At 37.5% G+C, this 25,550-nt stretch overlaps 1 protein-coding gene across 2 annotated transcripts in view; it reads right to left on the reverse strand.

The window, feature by feature from the left end:
• Window positions 1-25,550, reverse strand: part of MANBA (mannosidase beta) — a 99,452-nt gene that overhangs the window by 39,808 nt on the left and 34,094 nt on the right. For both annotated transcript variants that reach the window (XM_036853756.1, XM_036853757.1), the window contains exons 9-11: window positions 21,446-21,563; window positions 19,735-19,821; window positions 16,451-16,618 (exon numbers count right to left, since the gene is read on the reverse strand). In XM_036853756.1, coding sequence (XP_036709651.1) covers window positions 16,451-16,618; window positions 19,735-19,821; window positions 21,446-21,563 — 373 coding nt within the window. The remainder of the gene's footprint in view (window positions 1-16,450; window positions 16,619-19,734; window positions 19,822-21,445; window positions 21,564-25,550) is intronic.

Genomic DNA, 25,550 nt, shown 5'->3' on the forward strand with positions numbered 1-25,550 from the left:
GTGTCTAGCACACAGGGAGAACTCAAAATGTTTTAATTATTATTATCTCAATTAATGAACGTACTTCCTATTTCAGTGAGAAGAATCATTCATTTAGCAAGTATCTGTCAAGTGTTTATTGTGTGTCAGGCGTTTTTCAGCACTGCTGAGAGAGAGAGAGAGAGACAGAGACAGAATCTATGGCATCATCCAGTATTAACGCATCAAATCTCTTTTGAGCATTTACTATGCACCAGGCATACAGTTTTTTCTATACACTGGAGGTTCAGCAGGGAACAAGACAGACATGCCGACTGACATCTTAAAAGAGTAGACTGAAATCTAGTGGTGGAACCAGATGCTGAGCAAGTAATTGTAAGTGTGATGAATGTTTTAAAGGATAAGTACAGGGCTCTTTGGAAATACAAAACATATCGTAGAAGGCCAATAAGGCCTCTCTGAGAAACAGATTTTCAGAAAATAATTTCCTCAGCTTTTCTCCATTAGGTCTCACTTTTTCTTGGTATAACCACCCATTTTTTTCTCTTCTCATTCCTTTTCTGTCATAGGGGGGGAAAAGCCTTATTCTTTTCCTTTGCCAGAGTCTCTGTCTGTCCTCTGGTCATCTTTTGATTTCATTTTGGAACTAAAGTCAATAAGTTATCCTCCACTCTTTTAGAAATCTCTCCACTGTCCTTTTCCCTTAGCTTAAGGACTCCCCGCATCCTAATTTTAAAACAGTCCCTCGATCCCTTGTAGCCCATCAGATTTCCCTACTACCCACTCCTTCCTCAGCCCCTGACACTCAATTCCTGATCATTCCACTAAAATTGTTTTTGGTTTTGGTTTTTCATAAACTACCCATGGACTTCTACTTCCCAAATAAAGCAAGAATCCCCACACTCTTCCCTCTCTGGTGAGCAATAAATGACCTGCTTACCACCCACGATTTCTGAAGTTCCCCCCACCCCTGACTGCTTGTTCACTACTCTTTCACATTCCGGTTTCTCCAAACCTTTCTGATAATTCCTTCTCCAGCTCCCCTCTCCATTCTTAGATGGACGTGACTCTCTTCAGCCTCTCCTGTTCTATACCTTCTCCCAAGGCTGTCGCTCTCACCAATGTTCTGATTACTCCCAGACTGCTTCACCTTCACGTTTCTATTTCCAATAACCAGCTCCACATTTCTACCTGGCTTGTCCTGCCCACATCTCAAATCCAATCTTTCAAAGCAGAATTCCTTATTTACTTACCCCAAACTTATTTGACTATGCTTCGTACCTTCATTAAAGGTACCCAAGTAGGAATCATCTTCAATTTCTCCCTCTGTCTCTCTCACCTCCCACACTCAGTTGCTCTGAATCAAATTTTTTTCCATCACCTCATTTCAAGCCCCACTACCTATGACCTACATGACCTTGAGCAATAAATCTTTCTAACCCTCCCATGTCTTCATCTCTAAAATAAAGATTATATTTCTCACATGCCAGGGTGCTTGTAAAAATTAAGTAAATCCTACAAAGCACCTATATCATTAATATGTTAGTATATTATAATAATCATATTAGTTAATACAATAATTAGTCTATCAATGCCTGGCATATAATATTCCCAATAACTTGGAATTTTTGGTTATTATATCTGGTTTCCTTGCCTAGAATCTCTCATCTCCCTAATTCTTTGCAGGTAATAATACCAGCAAGAACATGGGTCAGATAAAATTCCTCCCCTCCCCCAAAATGTTCACTAGCTTCCCACTGTCTACTGAATGAAACCCAACTCCATAACATGATTCAAAGTCCTTTTAAGATTTGTTTCCAAACCGCCTTTTCTGTCTTTGACTCTCCACACCAATCCACGAGTCCCTTGCTTCAGGCACTGGGAACTGCTTGCTGCTTCCTATATATATACTTGCTTTCACCTCTTTTCACCTTTACTGACATGGTTTTCATGGCCTAAAATACCTACAGAACAATCCTTTGCCTCAAATTCTATTCCGCCTTTAAGGCTTGGTTTGAATGTCACCTTTTTTTTTTTTTTTTTTTTTTTTATTTATTTATGGCTGTGTTGGGTCTTCGTTTCTGTGCGAGGGCTTTCTCTAGTTGTGGCAAGCGGGGGCCACTCTTCATCGCGGTGCGCGGGCCTCTCACTATCGTGGCCTCTCTTGTTGCAGAGCACAGGCTCCAGACGCGCAGGCTCAGTAATTGTGGCTCACGGGCCCAGCTGTTCTGCGGCATGTGGGATCTTCCCAGACCAGGGCTCGAACCCGCGTCCCCTGAATTGGCAGGCAGATTCTCAACCACTGCGCCACCAGGGAAGCCCCTGAATGTCACCTTTTAATTAAAGGCCTTCCCAGATCCTTCCAGTTAAAATGAATGGCTCTTCCAGATAGTTGCCAACACTTTGGAACTACATTTTTCATAGCCCTTCTTTCACTCTGCCCTGTAGAGCTGGTATTTCTTTCCACGTTACCTCCTGAGAGCAGACTATAAGCTCCGTGAGGATAACAGTTTCCCCATAGCATCGGGAATGAGGCTTTGCTCCTAGTAATACTCAACAAATTTTGGTTGAATTTTAAAATATTGAAAAGCATGGTAAGATTGTGGGTAATCAAATTTTAAACAATATTCTATTATAATGGCTTTGAAGTAGAATTGGAGAAGGCTGATCAACTTAATCAATCAAGCTTGATTGGTTTCCCTCCATTATTCCAGATTCTTGAATAATTTGGTAAGTTGAGCCAGTCAGTAAAATTACTAATGAGTCTCTGCCTAAAATTGTCCACCCATGATGATGCACTATGATTCCTTTCCATTTTTGTATCATTTCCACTTGAGGCTTGATTTTTAGTCTCAAATCTCACAGATGATTTCTTTCTAGATCATGACCTTAAATGCTTCTTTGGACCAAGAGATACGTAGATAAACCAAGAGACTGACTATTTTTAAAAAGCATGAAGTGCAAAAGAAAACTGATCATTTCATTTAGTGTGTGGATAGATCAATTTATGGTCCTTTTCCTTAAATGCCTTATGCTTTGGTATAAATAACAACAGTAATGATTATATAGCACTTAATCCTGTCCATCTTGAAAAAAATTGGCGAACATCAATTACTGCTCACAAAATCATTTTAAAAAACATAGATTCCCTTGGGAAATTCCCTGGCAGTCCAGTGGTTAAGACCCGGTGCTTTCACTGCTGTGGGCCCCGGTTCGATCTCTCGTTGGGGAACTAAGATCCCGCAAGCTGCGTAGTGCAGCAAAATAAATAAATAAAGCAGTTGTCCTTGTTCAAGATGGCAACATAATTATCTTCAAAAAAAAAAAGATAGTTTGTAAATAAATTAATTAATTAAAATTTTAAAAAATAGAAAACATAGATCCCTTATAAGAAAGGCATCACATTTCCATTTCAAAGATGGATAAGAAGTGATATACAGAAACTAGTTTTTTATAAGTTCAAAAATATAGTGTTAAAATTAGAGATTAAAGTTTGAAAGTATCTGAAGACCTATCTTGTTGAGTGAAACCAACAAGGATGATAATGATGATTAGCATTAAGTAAAAGTCTACTATGTGCCAGAGTCTGTGTAATGCACCTTCCATCCTTTATCTCACTTAATCCAAATAACATCTCTTAAGCATTGTTAACCCTTGGCAAAATGGAGGTTAAGTAATTTGCCCAAGATTATATAGAGAGTAAGTGGCCCAGCCAGGATTTGGAGTCATGAGCTCTTAACCACTAAGCTATGAAACAAAAATCCTCAGATATTAAAATCCAATTCCTAAATCCATCAGATATGAAAAACATAATACCAATACGGTCAGTAACCAGATTATAAGTGTTCTGTAAATATTAATTAAAGCTTATACCATCACATTTTGTGAATAGAAAAATTCTTCATGACACATGACTTAGCATAACAGATAAGCAAAAAATTTGAAACTATGTTTTTCATAAATTCTCACTGAACTTTCCTCACATAAATGGAATAATGCCATCATCTGGGCACATTTGAGTGCCAAAATCACATACCATTCTTTTTAAAATATCTCTCTTCAAATTGCTTCAAGGATATACTTCAAATATTTAAAACATCTAATTACAGATACAAAATTGTAAAGATAATTAGATTATTAAATCACACGTTAAACATTAAAGTTTTTAAAAAGTCAGATCTTTTGAAGCCATCACCACAAAAACAAACATGATGCTTCCTCTTCCTGCAAAAGAAATCCAGTTTATATTTAAATAAATATGTATTCATGTAGTAAATACAAGTATAATATGCCTATTAAACAAATAGTGGTGGAAAGAGAACCACCATAAAGGAAGGGCTCTAAGGTGAAGTTGGCAACAAGCTCTTTCCTATCCCTTTGCCTCTGTATCACATGCCAAGATATTCATATATGATATATATCAAATTTTACTTTAGCATGTACAATTATAGAATTTTAGAAGTAGTATGTCACTCAGACTAAAATTGAAGGAATGGAAAAGGATATTCCATGCAACTGGAACCCCAAAGAAAGCTGGTGTAGCTATACTTATATCAGACAAATAGACTTTAAAATGAAGACTGTAATAAGAGATTTAAAAAAAGGAGTCTCTAACAATAAAGGGGTCAATTCAACAAGAGGATACAACATTTGTAAATATTGATGCACCCAACATAAGAACACCTAAATACATAAAGCAAATATTAACAGACCTAAAGGGAGAAATAGACAGCGATACAATAATAGTAGGGGATTTTAATACCTCACTTACATCAGTGGATAGATCATCCAGACAGAAAATCAATAAGGAAACACTGGCCTTAAATAACACATTACATCAAATAGACTTAACAGATATATATGGAACATTCCATACAAAACAACAGAATACACATTCTTCTCAAGTGCACATGGAACATTCTCGAGGCTAGAGCATATGATAGGCCACAAAACAAGATTCAGTAAATTTAAGAAAACTGAAATCATATCAAGCATCTTTTCCAACCACAGTGGCATGAAACTAAAAATTACAGAAATAAAGTGAAAAATTCACAAATTTTGTGGATTATTAAACAATCTGATACTAAACAACAAATGGGTCAATGAAGAAAGCAAAAAGATAAATCAAAAAATACCTTGAGACAAATGAAAATGGAAACACAGCATACTAAAACTTGTGGGATGCAGGATAAGCAGTTCTAAGAGGGAAGTGCATAGCAATAGATGCCTACATCAAGAAACAAAAAAAAATCTCAAATAAATAACCTAAGTATACACCTCAAAGAACTAGAAAAAGAAGAACAAATGAGGTCCAAAGTTAGTAGAAGGAAAGAAATAACAGATCAGAGTACAAATAAATGAAATAGCGTAAAAAGACAATAGAAAATATCAATGAAATTAAGAGCTGGTTCTTTGAAAAGATAAACAAGGACTTCCCTGGTGGCACAGCAGTTAAGAATCCGCCTGCCAATGCAGGGGACATGGGTTCGATCCCTGGTCTGGGAGGATCCCACATGCCACAGACGAACTGGGCCCATGAGCCACAACTACTGAGCCTGAGCACTAGAGCCCACAAGTCACAACTACTGAGCCCGCATGCCACAACTACTGAAGCCACACACCCTAGAGCCTGTGTGCCACAACTACTGAGCCAGTGTGCTGCAACTGCTGAGCCCGTGGGCCTGAAGCCCATGCTCCGCAACAAGAGAAGCCACAGCAGTGAGAAGCCTGCGCACTGCGACGAGAAGTGGTCCCCGCTTGCCGCAACTGGAGAGGGCCTGCACGCAGCAACGAAGACCCAACACAGCCAAAAATAAATAAAATTTTTTTAAAAAGATAAACAAAATTGACCAACTTTTAGCTAGACTCACCACGAAAAAGAGAGAGGACTCAAGTAAATAAAATCAGAAATGAAAGAGATGTTACAACTGATACCAAAGAAATACAAAGATCATAAGAGACTACTATGTACAACTATACACCAACAAATTGGACAAACCAGAAGAAATGGATAAATTCCTGGAAACATACAACCTTCCCAGACTCAATCATGGAGGAATAGAAAATCTAAACAGACCAATTACTACTAAGGAGATTGAATCAGTAATCAAAAACCTCCCAACAAAAAAAAAGTCCAGGACCAGCCAGCTTCACTGGTGAATTCTACCAAACATTCAAAGAAAAATTAATACCAATCTTTCTCAAACTCTTCCAGAAAATAGAAGAGGAGGGAGCACTTCCAAACTAATTATATGAGGCCAACTTTACCCTGATACCAAAACCAGACAAAGATACCACAAGAGAAGAAAATTACAGGCCAATATCCCTGATGAACATAGATGCAAAAATCCTCCATAAAATATCTCCAAACCAAATTCAACAATACTTTAAAAGTATCATACACCATGATCAAGTGGGTTTTATTCCAGGGATGCAAGAATGGTTCAATATCCACAAATCAATCAACATGATACACCACATTACAAAAATGAAGAATAAAAGTTATATGGTCATTTCAATAGATGCAGAAAATGCACATGACAAAATGCAACATCCATTTACAATAACAACTCTCAACAGTGTGGGTACAGAGAGAACATACCTCAACATAATAAAGGCCATATATGACAAGCCATAGCCAACATCATACTCAAAAGCTCAAAGCTTTTCCTCTAAGATCAGGAACAAGACAATGTTGCCACTTTTATTCAACAAATATTGGAAGTCCTAGCTAGGACAATTAAGCAAGAAAAAGAAATGAAAGAAATCCAAATGGGAAACGAAGAAGTAAAACTGTTGCTATTTGCAGATGACACAATATACAGAGATAATCCTAAAGATTCCACCAAAAAACTGTTGGAAATAATACACGAATTCAGTAAAGGTGTGGCATACAAAACCAATATACAAAAATCTGTTGTTTCCATACACTAACAATGAACCAGCAAAAAAAGAAATTAAACAATCCCATTTTCAATCATATAAAAAAGAATAAAACATTTAGGAATAAATTTAACGATGAGGTGAAAGACCTATACACTGAAAACTATAAGACACTAATGAAAGACATTCAAGAACACACAAATAAATTGAAAGATATTCCATGATCATGAATTGAAAAAATAATAATATTGTTAAAGTGTCCATACTACTAAAAGCAATCTAACAAGATTCAATGAAATCCAGTTCAAAATTCCAATGGCATTTTTCACAGAAGTAGAAAAATCAATCCAAAAATTTGTATGGAGATTGGTTCAAGATGGCAGAGTAGAAGGAAGTGTGCTCACTCCCTCTTGAGAAAGCAACAGAATCACAACTAACTGCTGAACAATCATCGACAGGAAGACACTGGAACTCACCAAAAAAGATACCCCACATGCAAAGACAAAGGAGAAGCTGCAATGAGATGGTAGGAGAGGTGCTATCAGAATAAAATCAAATCCTATAACCGCTGGGTGGGTGACTCACAAACTGGAGAATAATTATACCACAGAAGTCCACCCACTGGATTGAAGGTTCTGAGCCACACATCAGGCTTCCCAACCTGGGGGCCTGAAAACGGGAGGAGGAATTCCCAGAGAATCAGACTTTGAAGGCTAGCAGGATTTGATTGCAGGACTTCAACAGGACTGGGGGAAACAGAGACTCCACTCTTGGAGGGCACACACAAAGTAGTGTGTGCATCGGGACCCAGGGGGAAGGAGGACTGACCCCATAGGAGACTGAACCAGACCTACCTGCTAGTGTTGGAGGGTCACCTACAGAGGCAGTGGGTGGCTGTGGCTCACCACGGGGACAAGGACACTGGCAGTAGAAGTTCTAGGAAGTACTCCTTGGCGTGAGCCCTCCCGGAGTCCACCATTAGCCCCACTAAGGAGCCTGTAGGCTCCAGTGCTGGGTCGCCTCAGGCCAACCAACCAACAGGGAGGGAACCAGCCCCACCCATCAGCAGACAAGCAGATTAAAGCTTTACTGAGCTCTGCCCACCAGGGCAACACCCAGCTCTATCCACCAATAGTCCCCCCCATCAGGAAGTTTCCACAAGCCTCTTAGATAGCCTCATCCACCAGAGGGCAGACAGCAGAAACAAGAAGAACTACAGTCCTGCAGCCTGTGGAACATAAACCACATTCACAGAAAGAAAGACAAAATGAAAAGGCAGAGGACTATGTACCAGATGACAGAACAAGATAAAACCCCAGAAAAACAACTAAATGAAGTGGAGATAGGCAACCTTCCAGAAAAAGAATTCAGAATAATGATAGTGAAGATGATCCAGGACCTCGGAATAAGAATGGAGGCAAAGATTGAGAAGATGCAAGAAATGTTTAACAAAGATCTAGAAGAATTAAAGAACAAACACCTAGAAGAATTAAAGGACAAACAAACAGAGATGAACAATACAATAACTGAAATGAAAAATATACTAGAAGGAATCAATAGCAGAATAACTGAGGCAGAAGAACGGATAAGTGACCTGGAAGACAGAACAGTGGAATTCACTGCTGTGGAAAAGAATAAAGACAAAAGAATGAAAAGAAATGAAGACAGCCTAAGAGACCTCTGGGACAACATTTAACGCACCAACATTCGCATTATAGGTGTCCCAGAAAGAGAAGAGAGAGAGAAAGGACCCAAGAAAATATTTGAAAAGATAATAGTTGAAAACTTCCCTAACGTGGGAAAGGAAATAGCCACCCAAGTCCAGGAAGCACAGAGAGTCCCAGCAGGATAAACCCAAGGAGAAACACGCTGAGACACATAGTAATCAAACTGACAAAAAGTAAAGACAAAGAAAAATTATTAAAAGCAACAAGGGGAAAATGACAAATAACATACAAGGGAACTCCCATAAGGTTAACAACTGATTTCTCAGCAGAAACTCTACAAGCCAGAAGGGAGTGGCACCATATATTTACAGTGATGAAAGGGAAGAACCTACAACCAAGATTACTCTACTCAGCAAGGATCTCATTCAGATTTGACAGAGAAATCAAAACCTTTACAGACAAGCAAAAGCTGAGATAATTCAGCACCACCAAACCAGCTCAAAAACAAATGCTAAAGGAACTTCTCTAAGTGGGAAACACAAGAGAAGAAAAGGACCTACAAAAACAAACCCAAAACAATTAAGAAAATGGTAATAGGAACATACATATCGATAATTACCTTATTTAAATGTGAATGGATTAAATGCTCCAACCAAAAGACACAGGCTTGCTGAATGGATACAAAAACAAGACCTATATATATGCTATCTACAAGAGACCCACTTCAGACCCAGGGACACATACAGACTGAAAGTGGGGGAACGGAAAAAGATATTCCATGCAAATGGAAATCAAAAGAAAGCTAGAGTAGCAATACTCATATCAGATGAAATAGACTTTAAAATAAAGACTGTAACAAGAGACAAGGAAGGACACTACATATTGATCAAGGGATCAATCCAAGAAGAAGATACAACAATTATAAATATCTATGCACCCAACATAGGAGCACCTCAATACATAAGGCAAATGCTAACAGTTATAAAAGAGGAAATCAACAGTAACACAATAATAGTGGGGGTCTTTAACACCCCATTTACACCAATGGACAGATCATCAAGACAGAAAATTAATAAGGAAACACAAACTTTAAATGACACAAGAGACCTAATAGATTTAATTGATATTTATAGGACATTCCATCCAAAAACAGCAGATTACACTTTCTTCTCAAATGCACACGGAACATTCTCCAGGATAGATCACATCTTGGGTCACAAATCAAGCCTTGGTAAATTTAAGAAAATTGAAATCATATACAGCATCTTTTCTGACAACAATGCTATGAGATTACAAATAAATTACAGGGAAAAAAACATAAAGCACACAAACACATGGAGGCTAAACAATACGTTACTAAATAATCAAGAGGTCACTGAAGAAATCAAAGAGGAAATTTAAAAAATACCTAGAGACAAATGACGACAAAATCACGACGATCCAAAAGCTATGGGATGCAACAAAAGCAGTTCTAAGAGGGAAGTTTATAGCAGTACAATCCTACCTCAAGAAATAAGAAAAATCTCAAATAAACAATCTAAACTTATATCTAAAGGAACTAGAGAAAAAAGAATAAACAAAACCCAAAGTTAGTAGAAGGAAAGAAATCATTAAGATCAGAGCAGAAATAAATGAAATAGAAAAAAAGAAAACAATAGTAAAGATCAATAAAACTAAAAGCTGGTTCTTTGAGAAGATAAACAAAATTGATAAACCTTTAGCCAGACTCATCAAGAAAAAGAGGGAGAAGACTCACATCAATAAAATTAGAAATGAAAAAGGAGAATTTACAATGGACACCGCAGAAATACAAAGCATCATAAAAGAATAGTACAAGCAACTCTATGCCAATAAAATGGACAACCTCGAAGAAATGGACAAATTCTTAGAAGGATATAACCTTCCAAGACTGAACCAGGAAGAAACAGAAAATATGGAAAGACCAATCACAAGTAATGAAATTGAAACTGTGATTAAAAATCTTCCAACAAACAAAGGTCCAGGACCAGATGGCTTCACAGGTGAATTCTATCAAACATCTAGAGAAGAGCTAACACCCACCTTTCTCAAACTCTTCCAAAAAATTGCAGAGGAAGGAACACTCCCAAACTCATTCTATGAGGCCACCATCACCCTGATACCAAAACCAGACAAAGATACTACAAAAAAAGAAAATTACAGACCAATATCACTGATGAATATAGATGCAAAAATCCTCAACAAAATACTAGCAAACAGAATCCAACAACACATTAAAAGGATTACACACCATGATCAAGTGGGATTTATCCCAGGGATGCAAGGATCCTTCAACATACGCAAATCAATCAGTGTGATACACCATATTAACAAATTGAAGAATAAAAACCATATGATCATCTCAATAGATGCAGAAAAAGCTTTTGACAAAATTCAACACCCATTTATGATAAAAACTCTCCAGAAAGTGGGCATAGAGGGAACATACCTCAACATAATAAAGGCCATATATGACAAACCCACAGCAAACATCATTCTCAGTTGTGAAAAGCTGAAAGCATTTCCTCTAAGATCAGGAACAAGACAAGGATGTCTACTCTCACCACTATTATTCAACAACGTTTTGGGAGTCCTAGCCATGGCAATCAGAGAAGAAAAAGAAATAAAAGGAATACAAATTGGAAAAGAAGAAGTAAAACTGTCACTGTTTGCAGATGACATGATACTATACATAGAGAATCCTAAAGATGCCACCAGAAAACTACTAGAGTTAATGAATTTGGTAAAGTTGCAGGATACAAAATTAATGCACAGAAATCTCCTGCATTCCTATACACTAACAACAAAAGATCAGAAAGGGAAATCAAGGAAACAATCCCATTCACCACTGCAACAAAAAGAATAAAGTACCTAGGAATAAACCTATGTAAGGAGGTAAAGACCTGTACTCAGAAAACTATAAGACACTGATGAAAGAAATCAAAGATGGCACAAACAGATGGAGAGATATACCATGTTCTTGGATTGGAAGAATCAATATTGTGAAAATGATTATACTACCCAAAGCAATCTACAGATTCAATGCAATCCTTATCAAATTACCAATGGCATTTTTCACAGAACTAGAACAAAAAGTTTTACAATTTGTATGGAGACACAAAAGACCCTGAATAGCCAAAGCAATCTTGAGAAAGAAAAATGGAGCTGGAGGAATCAGACTCCCTGACTTCAGACTATACTACAAAGCTACAGTAATCACGACAATATGGTACTGGCACACAAACAGAAATATAGATCAATGGAAATGGATAGAAAGCCCAGAGATAAACCCATGCACCTATGGTCAACTCATCTATGACAAAGGAGGCAAGGATATGTAACAGAGAAAAGACAGTCTCTTCAATAAGTGGTGCTGGGAACACTGGACAGCTATATGTAAAAGAATGAAATTAGAACACTCCCTAACACCATACACAAAAATAAACTCAAAATAGATTAAAGAACTAAATGTAAGACCGGACACTATAAAACTCTTAGAGGAAAACATAGGAAGAACACTCTATGACATAAATCACAGCAAGATCTTTTTTGACCCACCTCCTAGAGTAATGGAAATAAAAACAGAAATAAACAAATGGGACCTAGTGCAGCTTAAAAGCTTTTGCACAGTAAAGGAAACTATAAACAAGATGAAAAGACAACCCTCAGAATGGGAGAAAATAATTGCAAACGAATGAACAGACAAGGGATTAATCTCCAAAATATACAAATAGCTCATGCAGCTCAATATCAGAAAAACAAACAACTCAATCCAAAAATGGGTGGAAGACCTAAATAGACATTTTTGCAAAGAAGACATACAGATGGCCAAGAGGCAAATGAAAAGCTGCTCATCATCACTGATCATTAGAGAAATGCAAATCAAAACTACAATGAGGTATCACCTCACACCAGTTAGAGTGGATGTCATCAGAAAATCTACAAACAACAAATGCTGGAGAGGGTGTGGAGAAAAGGGAACCCTCCTGCACTGTTGGTGGGAATGTAAATTGATACAGCCACTATGGAGAACAGTATGGAGGTTCCTTAAAAAACTAAAAATAGAATTACCATTTGATCCAGAAATCCTGGGCACATATCCAGACACAGCTATAATTCAAAAAGATACATGCAACCCTATAGCCAAGACATGGAAACAACCTAAACGTCCATCAACAGATGAATGTATAAAGAAGATGTGGTATATATATATACACAATGGAATACTACTCAGCCATAAAAAAGAATGAAATAATGCCATTTGCAGCAACATGGACACAACCAGAGATTATCATACTAAGTGAAGTAAGTCAGAAAGAGAAAGACAAATACCATTACGTTATCACTGAAATGTGGTATCTAACACAAATGAACCTATCTACGAAACAGAAACAGAATCAAGGACGTAGAGAACAGACTTGTGGTTGCCAAGGGGAAGGGGGGGTGAGGGAGGGGTGGACTGGGAGTTTGGGGTTAGCAGATGCAAACTATTATATATAGGATGGATAAACAACAATGTCCTACTGTATAGCACAGGGAACTATATTAAATATTCTGTGATAAACTATAATGGAAAAGAATATTAAAAAAGAATGTATACATATGTATAACTGAATCACTTTGCTGTACAGCAGAAATTAACACAATATTGTAAATCAGCTATACTTCAATAAAAAAATAAATTAAAATAAAATCTATGCCCCCCAAAGGCACTAGGCCCAGACTGTTACATGGGTGAATTTGTCTCAATAAAACCAATAATCTCTATTTTATTTATATTGTTCCTAGATATTAAAAAGGAAAAGGCCCCTAACTCATTCTGCGAGGTGAGCACAAACACATACACACCAAATGCTACAAGCTGGGTTCTATGGGCCAAATCTTTCTTGCCAACTATGTTTAGATAGCATTTTTAATGCTGAATATAAATGTTATGAGACCCAACATCCATTCTCCTATTACCACAGTCCCCTCTTCTCTCTTTGTGAACCTCATCTACTCCACTTGACTCAACTTTTTAAAACAAATTTAGCTCCTCTAGGCATTTGAGTTTACAGTTCTTACCACACACCAATTTCACTTGTGAATATGAAATTTTAAATTCTACCAAAATCTTAGCAAATCAAATCTAGCAGAGCAAAAGAACAAGGCATTATAACTAAATAGAGCTTAGATTATAACTAGGTTATCATTAGAAAATTAATTCACAGTAGTCAGTATATTAATATATTAAAGAACCAAAAAACGGGGGAAAAAAGAAGTGGTATATCAATGAATCATTTAATATAGAGATTCTCAGCCTTTGGGGATCCATGGATGGGCTCCAAAGAGTCCATGACAACTTGCAATTCTAAGCGCAATATTGGTGTATGCGTGGTAAGTTTCACAGACACATTAATTCTCAAAGAAGTCCACAATTCATGAATCCTTTCATATGTTGCAGCATTATAATAGACTACTCTGCATTAAAATGATATTGCTGAAGCCCACGCTAAAAAAAGGACAGAAGAATATACAATATCAATATTCATACTGATCCATTTTTAAGACAGATTCTTAAATCGACTTCATTAAAAAGCATGACAGGCATACAATTGTTACTACAAATTGAAGGTTTCTGGTAACCCTGCATCAAGCAAGTCTATCAGTGCCATTTCCAACAGCATTTGCTCATTCTGTGTCTGTGTCACATTTTGGTAATTTATGCAATAATTCAAATTTTTAACTATTATACTTGTCATGGTGATCTGTAATCAGTGATCTTTGATATTATTATTGTAATTGTTTTGTGGCGCCACAAACCCATCCATATAAGATGGCAAACTTAATCCATACGTGTTGTGGTGTTCTGACTGCTCCACTAACCAAGCATTCCCCCATCTCCCTCCCTCCAGGCCTCCCCGTTCCCTGAGACACACAGTATTGAAAGTAGGCCAATTTCGTGTTCAAGTGAAAGGAAGAGTACGCGTCTCTCATTTAAATCAAAAGCTAGAAATGATTAAGCTTAGCGAGGAAGGCATGTCAAAACCCAAGATGGGCCAAAAGCGAGGCCTCTTTCACCAGGCAGTTGGCCAAGTTGTGAATGCAAAGGAAAAATTCTTGAAGAAAATAGAAAGTGCTACTCCAGTGAACACATGAATGGTAAGAAAGCAAAACAGCCTTATTGCTGATATGGAGAAGTTCTGGATAGAAGGTCAAAACAGCCACAGACTCTCTTAAGCCAAAGCCTATTCCAGAGCAGGGCCCTAACTCTCTTCAATTCTAGGAAGGCTGAGAGAGGTGAGGAAGCTGCAGAAGAAATGTCTGAAGCTAGCAGAGCTTGGTTCATGAGATTTAAGGAAAGAAGCCACCTCCATAACATCAAAGAGCAAAGTGAAGCAGCAAGTGCTGATGTATAATAGAAGCTGCAGCAAGTTATCTAGAAGGTCTAGCTAAGATAATTTAAAAAGGTGGCTACACTAAACAACAGACTTTCAATGTATGAAACAGCCTTCTGTTGGAAGAAGACACCATCTAGGGCTTTCACAGCTAAGGAGAAATGAATGCCTGGCTTCAAAGCTTCCCAGGACAAGCTGACTCTCTTGTTAAGGGCTGTTGTACTTGGCTTTAAGTTGCTCATTTACCAGTATGCTGATTTACCATTCTGAAAATCTGAGGACCCTGAAGGGGTCAATCTACTCTGCCTATCTCTATCAGTGGCACAACAAAGCCTAGGTGACAGCACATCTGTTTACAACATGGTTTGCTGAATATTTTAAAACCACTGTTGAGACCTATTGCTCAGAAAAAAAAGATTTCTTTCAAAATATGACTGCTCATTGACAACGCACCTGGTCAACCCAAGAGCTCTGATGGAGATGTACAACAAGATTAATGACGTTTTCATGCCTCCTAACACAACATCCATTCTGAAGCCGTGGATCAAGGAGTAATTTTTACTTTCAAGTGTTCTTATTTAAGAAATACACTTTGTAAGGCTATTGCTAGAAATTCCTCTACTGGATCTGGGCAAATTCAACTGAAAACCTTTTGGAAAGGATTCACCATTCTAGATGCCATGAAGAACATTCATGATTCATGGGAAGAGGTCAAAATATCAACATTCACGGGAGTTTGGAAGTTGATTCCAGCCCTCATGGATGACTTGAGGGGTTCAAGACTCCAGTGGAGGAAGAAATAGCAGGTGTGGTGGAAATAGCAAGAGAACCAGAATTAGAAGTGGAGCCTGAAGATGTGACAGAATTGCTTCAATCTCATGATAAAACCTGAACAGATAAGGAGTTGCTTCCTACGGATGAGCAAACAAAGGGGTTTCTTGAGATGGAACCTACTCCTGGTGAAGATGCCGTAGAGACTGCTGAAATGGTAACAAAGAATTTAGGACATCACATAAATTTAGTTGATGAAGCAATGGCAGAGTTTCAGAGAACGGACTCCAGTTTTGAAAGAAGTTTTACTGTGGGTAAAATGCTATCAAACAGCCTTGCATGCTACAGGAAAACAGCTCCTAAAAGGAAGAGTCGATCGATGTGGCAAACTTGGCTGCTGTCTCATTTTGAGAAATTCCCACGGCCACCCCAACCCTCAGTGGTCGCCACCCTGATCAGTCGGCAGCATCAACGTCGAGGCACAGCCCTCCAGCAGCAAAGAAATCAGGACTTGCTGAAGGCTCAGATAATGATTAGCAATTTTTACCAATGAAGTATTTTTTAAATTAAGGTACGTACGTTGTTTTTTAAGACATAATGCTATTGTACACTTAATAGACTACAGTATAGTGTAAACATAACTTTTCTATGCACTGGGAAACCAAAAATTCACGTGACTAGCTTTATCGCAATATTCTCTCTATTGTGGTATCTGGAACCGAACCTGCAACATCTCCGAGGTATGTCTGAACTTACTTCGAAGACGATCCTTCGGATGTTTTTCACATACAGTGTCACGTAATCATCAATGTAGGTAGACAGGTGGCTGGACTGTATATCATACCAATTCAACACCAGCGCTGCTTCATTTTCATTATTTCCACTCCATGTGATGATGGAGGGATGAGATTTCAGTCTCCTGACCTAAAATTGAAGAAAACATAAAATAATTTTCAAATGCTCAACATAAGAAAGCTCAGAGCTGTAATTACTCATAAAATTATAGCCATTGTCTTTCTACACATGTATTTTTACGTGCCAGAAACTCATCAGAAAATGAGCAGTAATGTTACATGTGGGAAGACATTTTAAGAAATCGCTGAGATTCTTTTTATCTAGATTTTATAAACATTGAGAAAATAGGGCTCCTCTTCTCGCCATGTAACTAAAGAAAATACAATCCCTTTCATTAAAAGAGAAAAATCAACCTCATCATTATCTGACTTGCCACAAAAAGGTTCTAAGAAATACAAAAGGCAGGAGACGTTACATTACAGGGGTTAGCTTCTCAAGAGCAAGTTGGAGTTTTCTGTGAAGAAACAAATGAGGCAGAACAAACACTACTGCTGAGAGAGGGACTGAAGTTCCCACATAGTTTCCACCAAGATCAGAAAACCACGAGGACAGTTAGAGAGGGTTTTACAAAGCAAGTGAGTACCAGAGACACTCTGAAAGTTAAAGACAAATATATGGAATATTCTAAAGGAGAAAAGATTAGGACATCAAGAGGCTGTCCCCTGAAATAACTATCAATGTCCTGTCTTAAGAAATCAACTGGACTTCCCTGGTGGCGCAGTGGTTAAGAATCTGCCTGCCAATGCAGGGGACACGGGTTCAAGCCCTGGTCCGGGAAGATCCCACATGCCGTGGAGCAACTAGGCCCGTGAGCCACAACTACTGAGCCTGTGCTCTAGAGCCCGCGAGCCACAACTACAAGTAGTAAGTCACTGAATATATCTAAACATAGAAGAAAAAATTAGGGAATCTGAAAATCCTGCCTGTCTTAAGAGTTGAGGTCTGTGTGAACCGGGCTCACTGCCAGCCCTACATAAAGGTGAAAGGATCCAGTTCTTCCGACACACTGGAAGATGTAGCCCAGCAGAAGAAGGCAATTAAACCTCTTTGCCAACAACAGAGTGAGTCAATGGTCAAGAGAAATTCTTTTCCAACATGTTTTAGCAATATAACCTCATTGGTATTTATAGCTTCTCTTGCACTGTAATGGATGATTACGTGATGGATCCCAGCTGATGTTCTCTCTGCGGTCTCCATTCAATATGCTAAGTAACCCATACATGAAATAGAGATGCAGTAAGGATATCTTAAAGAGATATATCTCATTTAAAAAATTAAAGTCTTGTGTTTTTTTCTTAACCAGTCTTATAAACAGTATTTCCTTATTTGCCTCTGTATATGCCCACATAAGTGAGGGCTGTGACCAACTGTGACAGGCATGTTTATGGTACTGATGAAAACACAGAAGAGACAAAAAGCTTCAGTGACTGTGTGCTACACACACCCTTCAAACTGACCTAGAATTTTCTGGTGAGCTTTACTTTAAAATTTTAATAAACTCTGCATTTAAAAGTTCTCCTCTTTATATAAAAGAGTTGAAAACACACAGATATCATATTTTACTTGTGTGAAAGAAAATTAAAAATAAAACTGAAATGTTTACAACCTACATAACTATAATTAACATTTTAAAAGTTATTCATTCGTCCATCCATCTATACATCTGATGAATAATACAGCCAGATCACGGGGATATACAGGGAGGAACATGCCCTAGGCCTCAGGGATATTATAATTTTGATGCAGTGACAAAACATTGAACAAGTAATTTCAAGTGTAATGTATGTCACAAAGGGAAAATGACCTAATCTAGACTTGCAGACATAGAAAGCTTTTTCCCAGAGAGTCATGCCCAAGGTAAGACGGGCCAGAAAAAAATGAGCGAGGTGGTCCACAGGACAGGGTAATAGAGAAGGCGTTCCAGGGCAGAGAGTGTACGGGGAAAATGGTGCTTGATGAGGCTGGAGAGGCAGGCTGAGACAGGATAGTGCATGGTGAGGATCTTTAATTTTATCTGGAGGGCTCTGAGCAAGGGATGATTCAATGTTCACTTTCCAAACTTACGAAAACTACAGAAAACAAATTATGACATGTTGAATTATTATAAGGCAATCACAGTTATAACACAATCCAGACTAAGAAAGAAAACTTTACCAACCACCCCAGAAGCCCTCATGTACCCCTTCCTAATCATAGCCCCTCCTTCCTTCCAAAAGTAACCACTATCTTGAATGTTATAATAATCTTTTTTTTCATTTCCTTTGGGTTTTCACACAAAAATACATTCACAGACACTCTAATGACAAACTCGTGGATTTTAACATACTTGATGGATTTCGATCCACTGACATTCTTATCCTTATTGAATTTCAAGTTGTCCCACTTTTGGTTGGTCAGAGTCTCATCAAAGTTCTTTTAACATATCTTTGATAGCTTCCTTGTTATTGGTATGCCAAAATATTTCAGGATCATCTAGTATATTTCCTGTCCCAGACTTGGTATCACCCATTTTTCTCTAAGAACCCTTCTCTTAGTGGGAAAGATTATTTCAATATAAGAATGCTCAGTATGACTAGGTTGTTGACTGTTTCTAGGTCTTTCCAGCGGACAGAGCTAGGATATAATCACTTCTTCGCATTCATAGATCTATAAATATAAAAGTGTTTATATGTGGAATGTAAAAGAAATCAAGGAGTAAAGAATCACTTAAAATCTTTGACCTGAGAAATTCAAAGACTGGCATCGCCATTTATTGAGGTGGGGAAAACTGCAAGAAAAGCAAGTCTGGGGAAGGTAATATAAGTTTGGTTTGGACATGTTACATTTGAGATTCCTATTAGACCTCCAAGTAGAGGCACCAAGTAGGCAGCCGGATAATAAGAACCAGGAGTTCAGCAGGTAAGTCAGGGCCAGGAATAAATCTGACAGTCATCAGCCAATAGGTAGAATTAAAGTCATGAGACTGGGTGGAATCGCCTAGGTAGTCAATTACCTGACTGATTTTTTTCATGGGATTTAGTAAAGAGAACAACAAAAAGAAATAAGGAGAAGAAATTAAACACAACACTGTAAATCAACTATATTTCAATAAAATTTTTTAAAAAAAGAAGAGACAAGGAGAGGTTTAACAAAAGGCAGAACTAAAACTTAAGCCTTTACTTCTACTTGAAATGGTAATAACATACCTGGTAAGCAACTTCTGCTCTCACTGAATCCATGAAATCCTGATCAGTTGGGTAAAGCGCACAGGCAAACATAAAATCCTGCCATACCTATCAAATCAAATAAAAGGCAATATAGCACTTCCACGGATTTTACTGCACAGAAAGAAATTCTTCATTCTCAACTTTGGGCATTATCTTTCATGCAAATGAAAAATCAACTTAGCCCGATGAGTGTGATCATTTGAGCATCACAAAGCATGAGGCACTGGGAAAGGCACTCACAGACTCTCTGGAACTGTAGGGAAACCTGAGAAGAGAAAATGTTAGGTAGGCAGAAAAGAAAAAGAAGAAAGGGGAATTCAAATAATGAAACAGTGCTTGTGCTGAGGGGAATATGAAATTCAGTAAGAAGCTTTCTCCCAACCCCTCCTCACTCCTGATTCACTCTGATTTTCACCAGGAATTTGGTACTGAGTGATGGCCCAGACTGTTAAGAAACATATTTTGTTTATAAAGGAATTAACTTCATGGTCAAAAGGATTACTACATGCACAGTTTAGCAATGAAACCACTTAAGTGCATTGCAAGGGAGGCCATTATGATGCAGTAGTTTAGAGCACAGAGCCTAAATCTGTTGGCCTGACTCAGAACTTCAGTTCCACCATATACCCACTGTGTGAGTTTGGGCTAGTTAACCTCTCCACATGTCAGTTTCCCTACCTGTAAAATGGGGATAGAGAACAACAGTAACTATCTCATAGAGTGGGCATGAAGCTAAAATAAAATAATAGCTGCAGAGCACTGAGGACAATGCCTGGAATATTACAGAACATTGTCACATCATCATGACCATCAGCACTGTCAATATTATTAAAATTACTACTCTGCTATGAAGTGCTTTATATTTTAGAACTGTAATACTAGAACTAAAAGACTATATTTCCTTTGCTTAACCCTCACCAATGCAAATTATGTTCAGAGTACTTAATGACCATATTAAGCACAGCCTTTAAAATTTAATTTTATCATTTTTCTTCTCTCTAGGTCTTGTTAGATCTCCTTAAAGTTAAAACTTTTTAACATTTTATTTTCTTTTTTATGCTTACCCTCCTATCACAAAGATAATTACAAAGAAAATATAGATATATGCTTAGATATAACCAATATGCAGAATGTCTATCATTTAAAATAATTATGATATCACTATCAACTATGGCTCAGGGTTTGCAAGATGCCATTTATTCCTTTGCAGAAAAGTGGAACATCATTCCTGGCTCTGAGAAAAGAAGGAATGGGCTATGATATCACTTATATGTGGAATCTAAAATATGACACAAATGCACTTATTTATGAGACAGAAACACAGACATAGAAAACAAACTTATGATTATCAAAGGGGAAGGAGCTGGGGAAGGATAAATTAGGAGTTTGGGATTAGCAGATACAAACTACTATATGTAAAATAGATAAACAACAAGGTCCTACTGTATAGCACAGGGAACTATATTCAATATCCTGTAATAAACCATAATGGAAAAGAATATGCATATATAGGTATAACTGAATCACTTCGCTGTACATCTGAAACTAGCATAACACTGTAAATCAACTTCAACGAAACACTTCAACAAAAAAAAAAGACAAAGGAATAGGCAATATCATCCACTCAGAACACTGGAGGTCAACAGTAACAGATCAACAAAGAAAATGATGAGAGCTGTCAACTACTCACCATTATTCCTAGTTCATCACAGAGTTCATAGAATGCATCCTGCTCATAAATTCCTCCTCCCCAGACCCGGAGAACATTCATGTTAGCGTCCACAACAGACTGCAAAAGGAGGCGTAATCTACAGAAGAAGTTTTAAAAACAAATGCCAATTTGAAACCTTGGGGATGTTTAAAAAAAAAAAAAGATAAAAAAAACACATTGTGGTTGATAAACACATTTCAAATAGCTGTTAGAAGGACACATTTTAAAATTATGATGGTTTGGATACAATGCTAAGTGAAGAAAGTGAGACAAAATTCTATATACACATTAACTGTAACCACATTAAATAAACAAACCTATAGAAAAATCACGGGTGAAATCTTTTCTCTGCCTTCTAAATTTCAGTCATGTTATTACACTATTTTTAAAACTAACTTTTTGTTTTCTTTTTGTTTTTTGCATATTTTTAAAAATATCTTTACTGGAATATAATTGCTTCACAATGTTGTGTTAGTTTCTGTTGTACAACAAAGTGAACCAGCTATAAGTATACATATATCCCCATATCCCCTCCCTCTTAAGCCTCCCTCCCATCCTCCCTATCCCACCCCTCTAGGTCATCACAAAGCACTGAGCTGATTTCCCGGTGCTATGCAGCTGCTTCCCACTAGCTATTTTACATTTGGTAGTGTATATATGTCAATGCTACTCTCCCACTTCGTCCCAGCTTCCCCTTCGCCCCCTGTGTCCTCAAGTCAGTTCTCTACGTCTGCGTCTTTATTCCTGCCCTGCCACTAGGTTCATCAGTACCGTTTCTTTAGATTCCATATATGTGCATTAGCATACAGTATTTGTTTTTCTCTTTCTGACTTACTTCACTGTATGACAGACTCTAGGTCCATCCACCTCGTTACAAATAAATTTCGTTCCATTTTATGGCTGAGTAATATTCCATTGTATATATGTGCCACATCTTCTTTATCCATTCATCTGTCGATGGACACTTAGGTTGCTTCCATGTCCTGGCTATTGTAAATAGAGCTGCAATGAATATTGTGGTACATGACTCTTTTTGAATTATGGTTTTCTCAGGGTATGTGCTCAGTAGTGGGATTGCTGGGTCATATGGTAGTTCTATTTTTAGTTTTTTAAGGAACCTCCATACTGTTTTCCATAGTGGCTGTAACAATTTACATTCCCACCAACAATGCAAGAGGGTTCCCTTTTCTCCACACCATCTCCAGCATTTATTGTTTGTAGATTTTTTGATGATGGCCATTCTGACTGGTGTGAGGTGATACCTCATTGTAGTTTTGATTTGCATTTCTCTAATGATCAGTGATGTTGAGCATCCTTCCATGTGTTTGTTGGCAATCTGTATGTCTTCTTTGGAGAAATGTCTATTTAGGTCTTCTACCCATTTTTGGATTGGATTGTTTGCTGTTTTGATGTTGAGCTGCTTGTAAATTTTGGAGATTAATCTTTGTCAGTTGCTTCATTTGCAAATATTTTCTCCCATTCTGAGGGTTGTCTTTTCGTGTTGTTTATGGTTTCCTTCGTTGTGCAAAAGCTTTTAAGTTTCATTAGGTCCCATTTGTTTATTTTTGTTTTTATTTCCATTTCTCTAGGAGGTGGGTCAAAAAGGATCTTGCTGTGGTTTATGTCATAGAGTGTTCTGCCTATGTTTTCCTCTAAGGGTTTTACAGTGTTTGACCTTACGTTTAGGTCTTTAATCCATTTTCAGTTTATTTTTGTGTATGGTGTTAGGGAGTGTTCTAATTTCATTTTTTACATGTCCAGTTTTCCCAGCACCACTTATTGAAGAGACTGTCTTTTCTCCATTGTATATTCTTGCCTCCTTTGTCAAAGATAAGGTGACCATATGTGCGTGGGTTTATCTCTGGGCTTTCTATCCATTTCCATTGATCTATATTTCTGTTTTTGTGCCAGTACCATACTGTCTTGATTACTGTAGCTTTGTAGTATAGTCTGAAGTCAGGGAGCCTGATTCCTCCAGCTCCGTTTTTCTTTCTCAAGATTGCTTTGGCTATTTGGGGTCTTTTGCGTTTCCATACAAATTGTAAAATTTTTTGTCCTAGTTCTGTGAAAAATACCATTGGTAATTTGATAGGGATTGCACTGAATATAACTACCATATGACCCAGCAATCCCACTACTGGGCATATATCCTGAGAAAACCATAATTCAAAAAGATACATGTACCACAATGTTCATTGCAGCACTATTTACAATTGCCAGGACATGGAAGCAACCTAAATGCCCATCAACAGATGAATGGATAAAGAAGATGTGGCACATATGTACAATGGAATGTTATTTTCTGCACCTATTGAGATGATCATATGGTTTTTATCCTTCAGTTTGTTAATATGGTGTATCACACTGACTGATTTGCGTATGTCGAAGAATCCTTGCATTCCTGGGATAAACCCCACTTGATCATGGTGTATGATCCTTTTAATGTGTTGTTGGATTCTGTTTGCTAGTATTTTGTTGAGGATTTTTGCATCTATGTTCATCAGTGATATTGGCCTGTAGTTTTCTTTCATTGTGACATCTTTCTCTGGTTTTGGTATCAGGGGGATGGTGGCCTCATAGAATGAGTTTGGGAGTGTTCTTCCCTCTGCTATATTTTGGAAGAGTTTGAGGATAGGTGTTAGCTCTTCTCTAAATGTTTGACAGAATTTGCCTGTGAAGCCATCTAGCCCTGGGCTTTTGTTTGTTGGAAGATTGTTAATCACAGTTTCAATTTCATTACTTGTGATTGGTCTGTTCATGTTTTCTATTTCTTCCTGTTTCAGTCTTGGAAGGTTGTCCTTTTCTAAGAATTTGTCCATTTAATCCAGGTTGTCCATTTTATTGGCATAGAGTTGCTTGTAGTAGTCTTTTATGACACTTTGTATTTCTGCAGTGTCAGTTGTTACTTCTCCTTTTTCATTTCTAAGTCTGTTGATTTGAGCCCTCTCCCTTTTTTTCCTGATGAGTCTGGCTAATGGTTTATCAATTTTGTTTATCTTCTCAAAGAACCCGCTTTTAGTTTTACTGATCTTTGCTATTGTTTCCTTCATTTCTTTTTCCTTTATTTCTGATCTGATCTTTATGATTTCTTTCCTTCTGCTAACTTTGGGGTTTTTTTGTTCTTCTCTAATTGCTTTAGGTGTAAGGTTAGGTTGCTTATTTGAGATTTTTCTTATTTCTTGAGGTAGGATTGTATTGCTATAAACTTCCTTCTTAGAACTGCTTTTGCTGCATCCCATAGGTTTTGGGTCATCGTGTTTTCATTATCATTTGTTTCTAGGTACTTTTGATTTCCTCTGATTTCTTTAGTGATCTCTTAGTTATTTAGTAGCATATTGTTTAGCCTCCATGCGTTTGTATATTTTATAGTTCTTCTCCTGTCGTTGATATCTAGTCTCATAATGTTGTGGTCAGAAAAGATGCTTGATATGATTTCAATTTTCTTAAATTTACCGAGGCTTGATTTGTGACCCAAAATGTGATCTATCCTGCAGAATGTTCCATGTGCACTTGAGAAGAAAGTGTATTCTGTTGTTTTTGGATGGAATGTCCTATAAATAGCAATTAAGTCCATCTGGTCTAATGTCTTATTTAAAGCTTGTGTTTCCTTGTTTATTTTCATTTTGGATGATCTGTCCATTGGTGTAAGTGGGGTGTTAAAGTCACCCTACTATTACTGTGTTATTGTTGATTTCCCCTTTTATGGCTGTTAGCATTTGCCTTATGTATTGAGGTGCTCCTATGTTGTATGCATAGATATTTACAAGTGTTATATCTTCTTCTTGGATTGATCCCTTGATCATATAGTGTCCTTCCTTGTCTCTTATAATAGTCTTTATTTTAAAGTCTATTTTGTCTGGTATGAGTATTGCTACTCCAGCTTTCTTTTAATTTCCATTTGCATGTAATGTCTTTTTCCATCCCCTCACTTTCAGTCTGTATGTGTCCCTAGGCCTGAAGTGGGTCCCTAGTAGACAGCATATATACGGATCTTGTTTTCGTATCCATTCAGTCAGTCTGTGTCTTTTCGTTGGGGCATTTAATCCATTTACATTTAAGGTAATTATTGATATGTATATTCCTA

Source organism: Balaenoptera musculus, chromosome 5 (assembly GCF_009873245.2).
Source record: "Balaenoptera musculus isolate JJ_BM4_2016_0621 chromosome 5, mBalMus1.pri.v3, whole genome shotgun sequence".
NCBI lineage: Eukaryota > Metazoa > Chordata > Mammalia > Artiodactyla > Balaenopteridae > Balaenoptera > Balaenoptera musculus.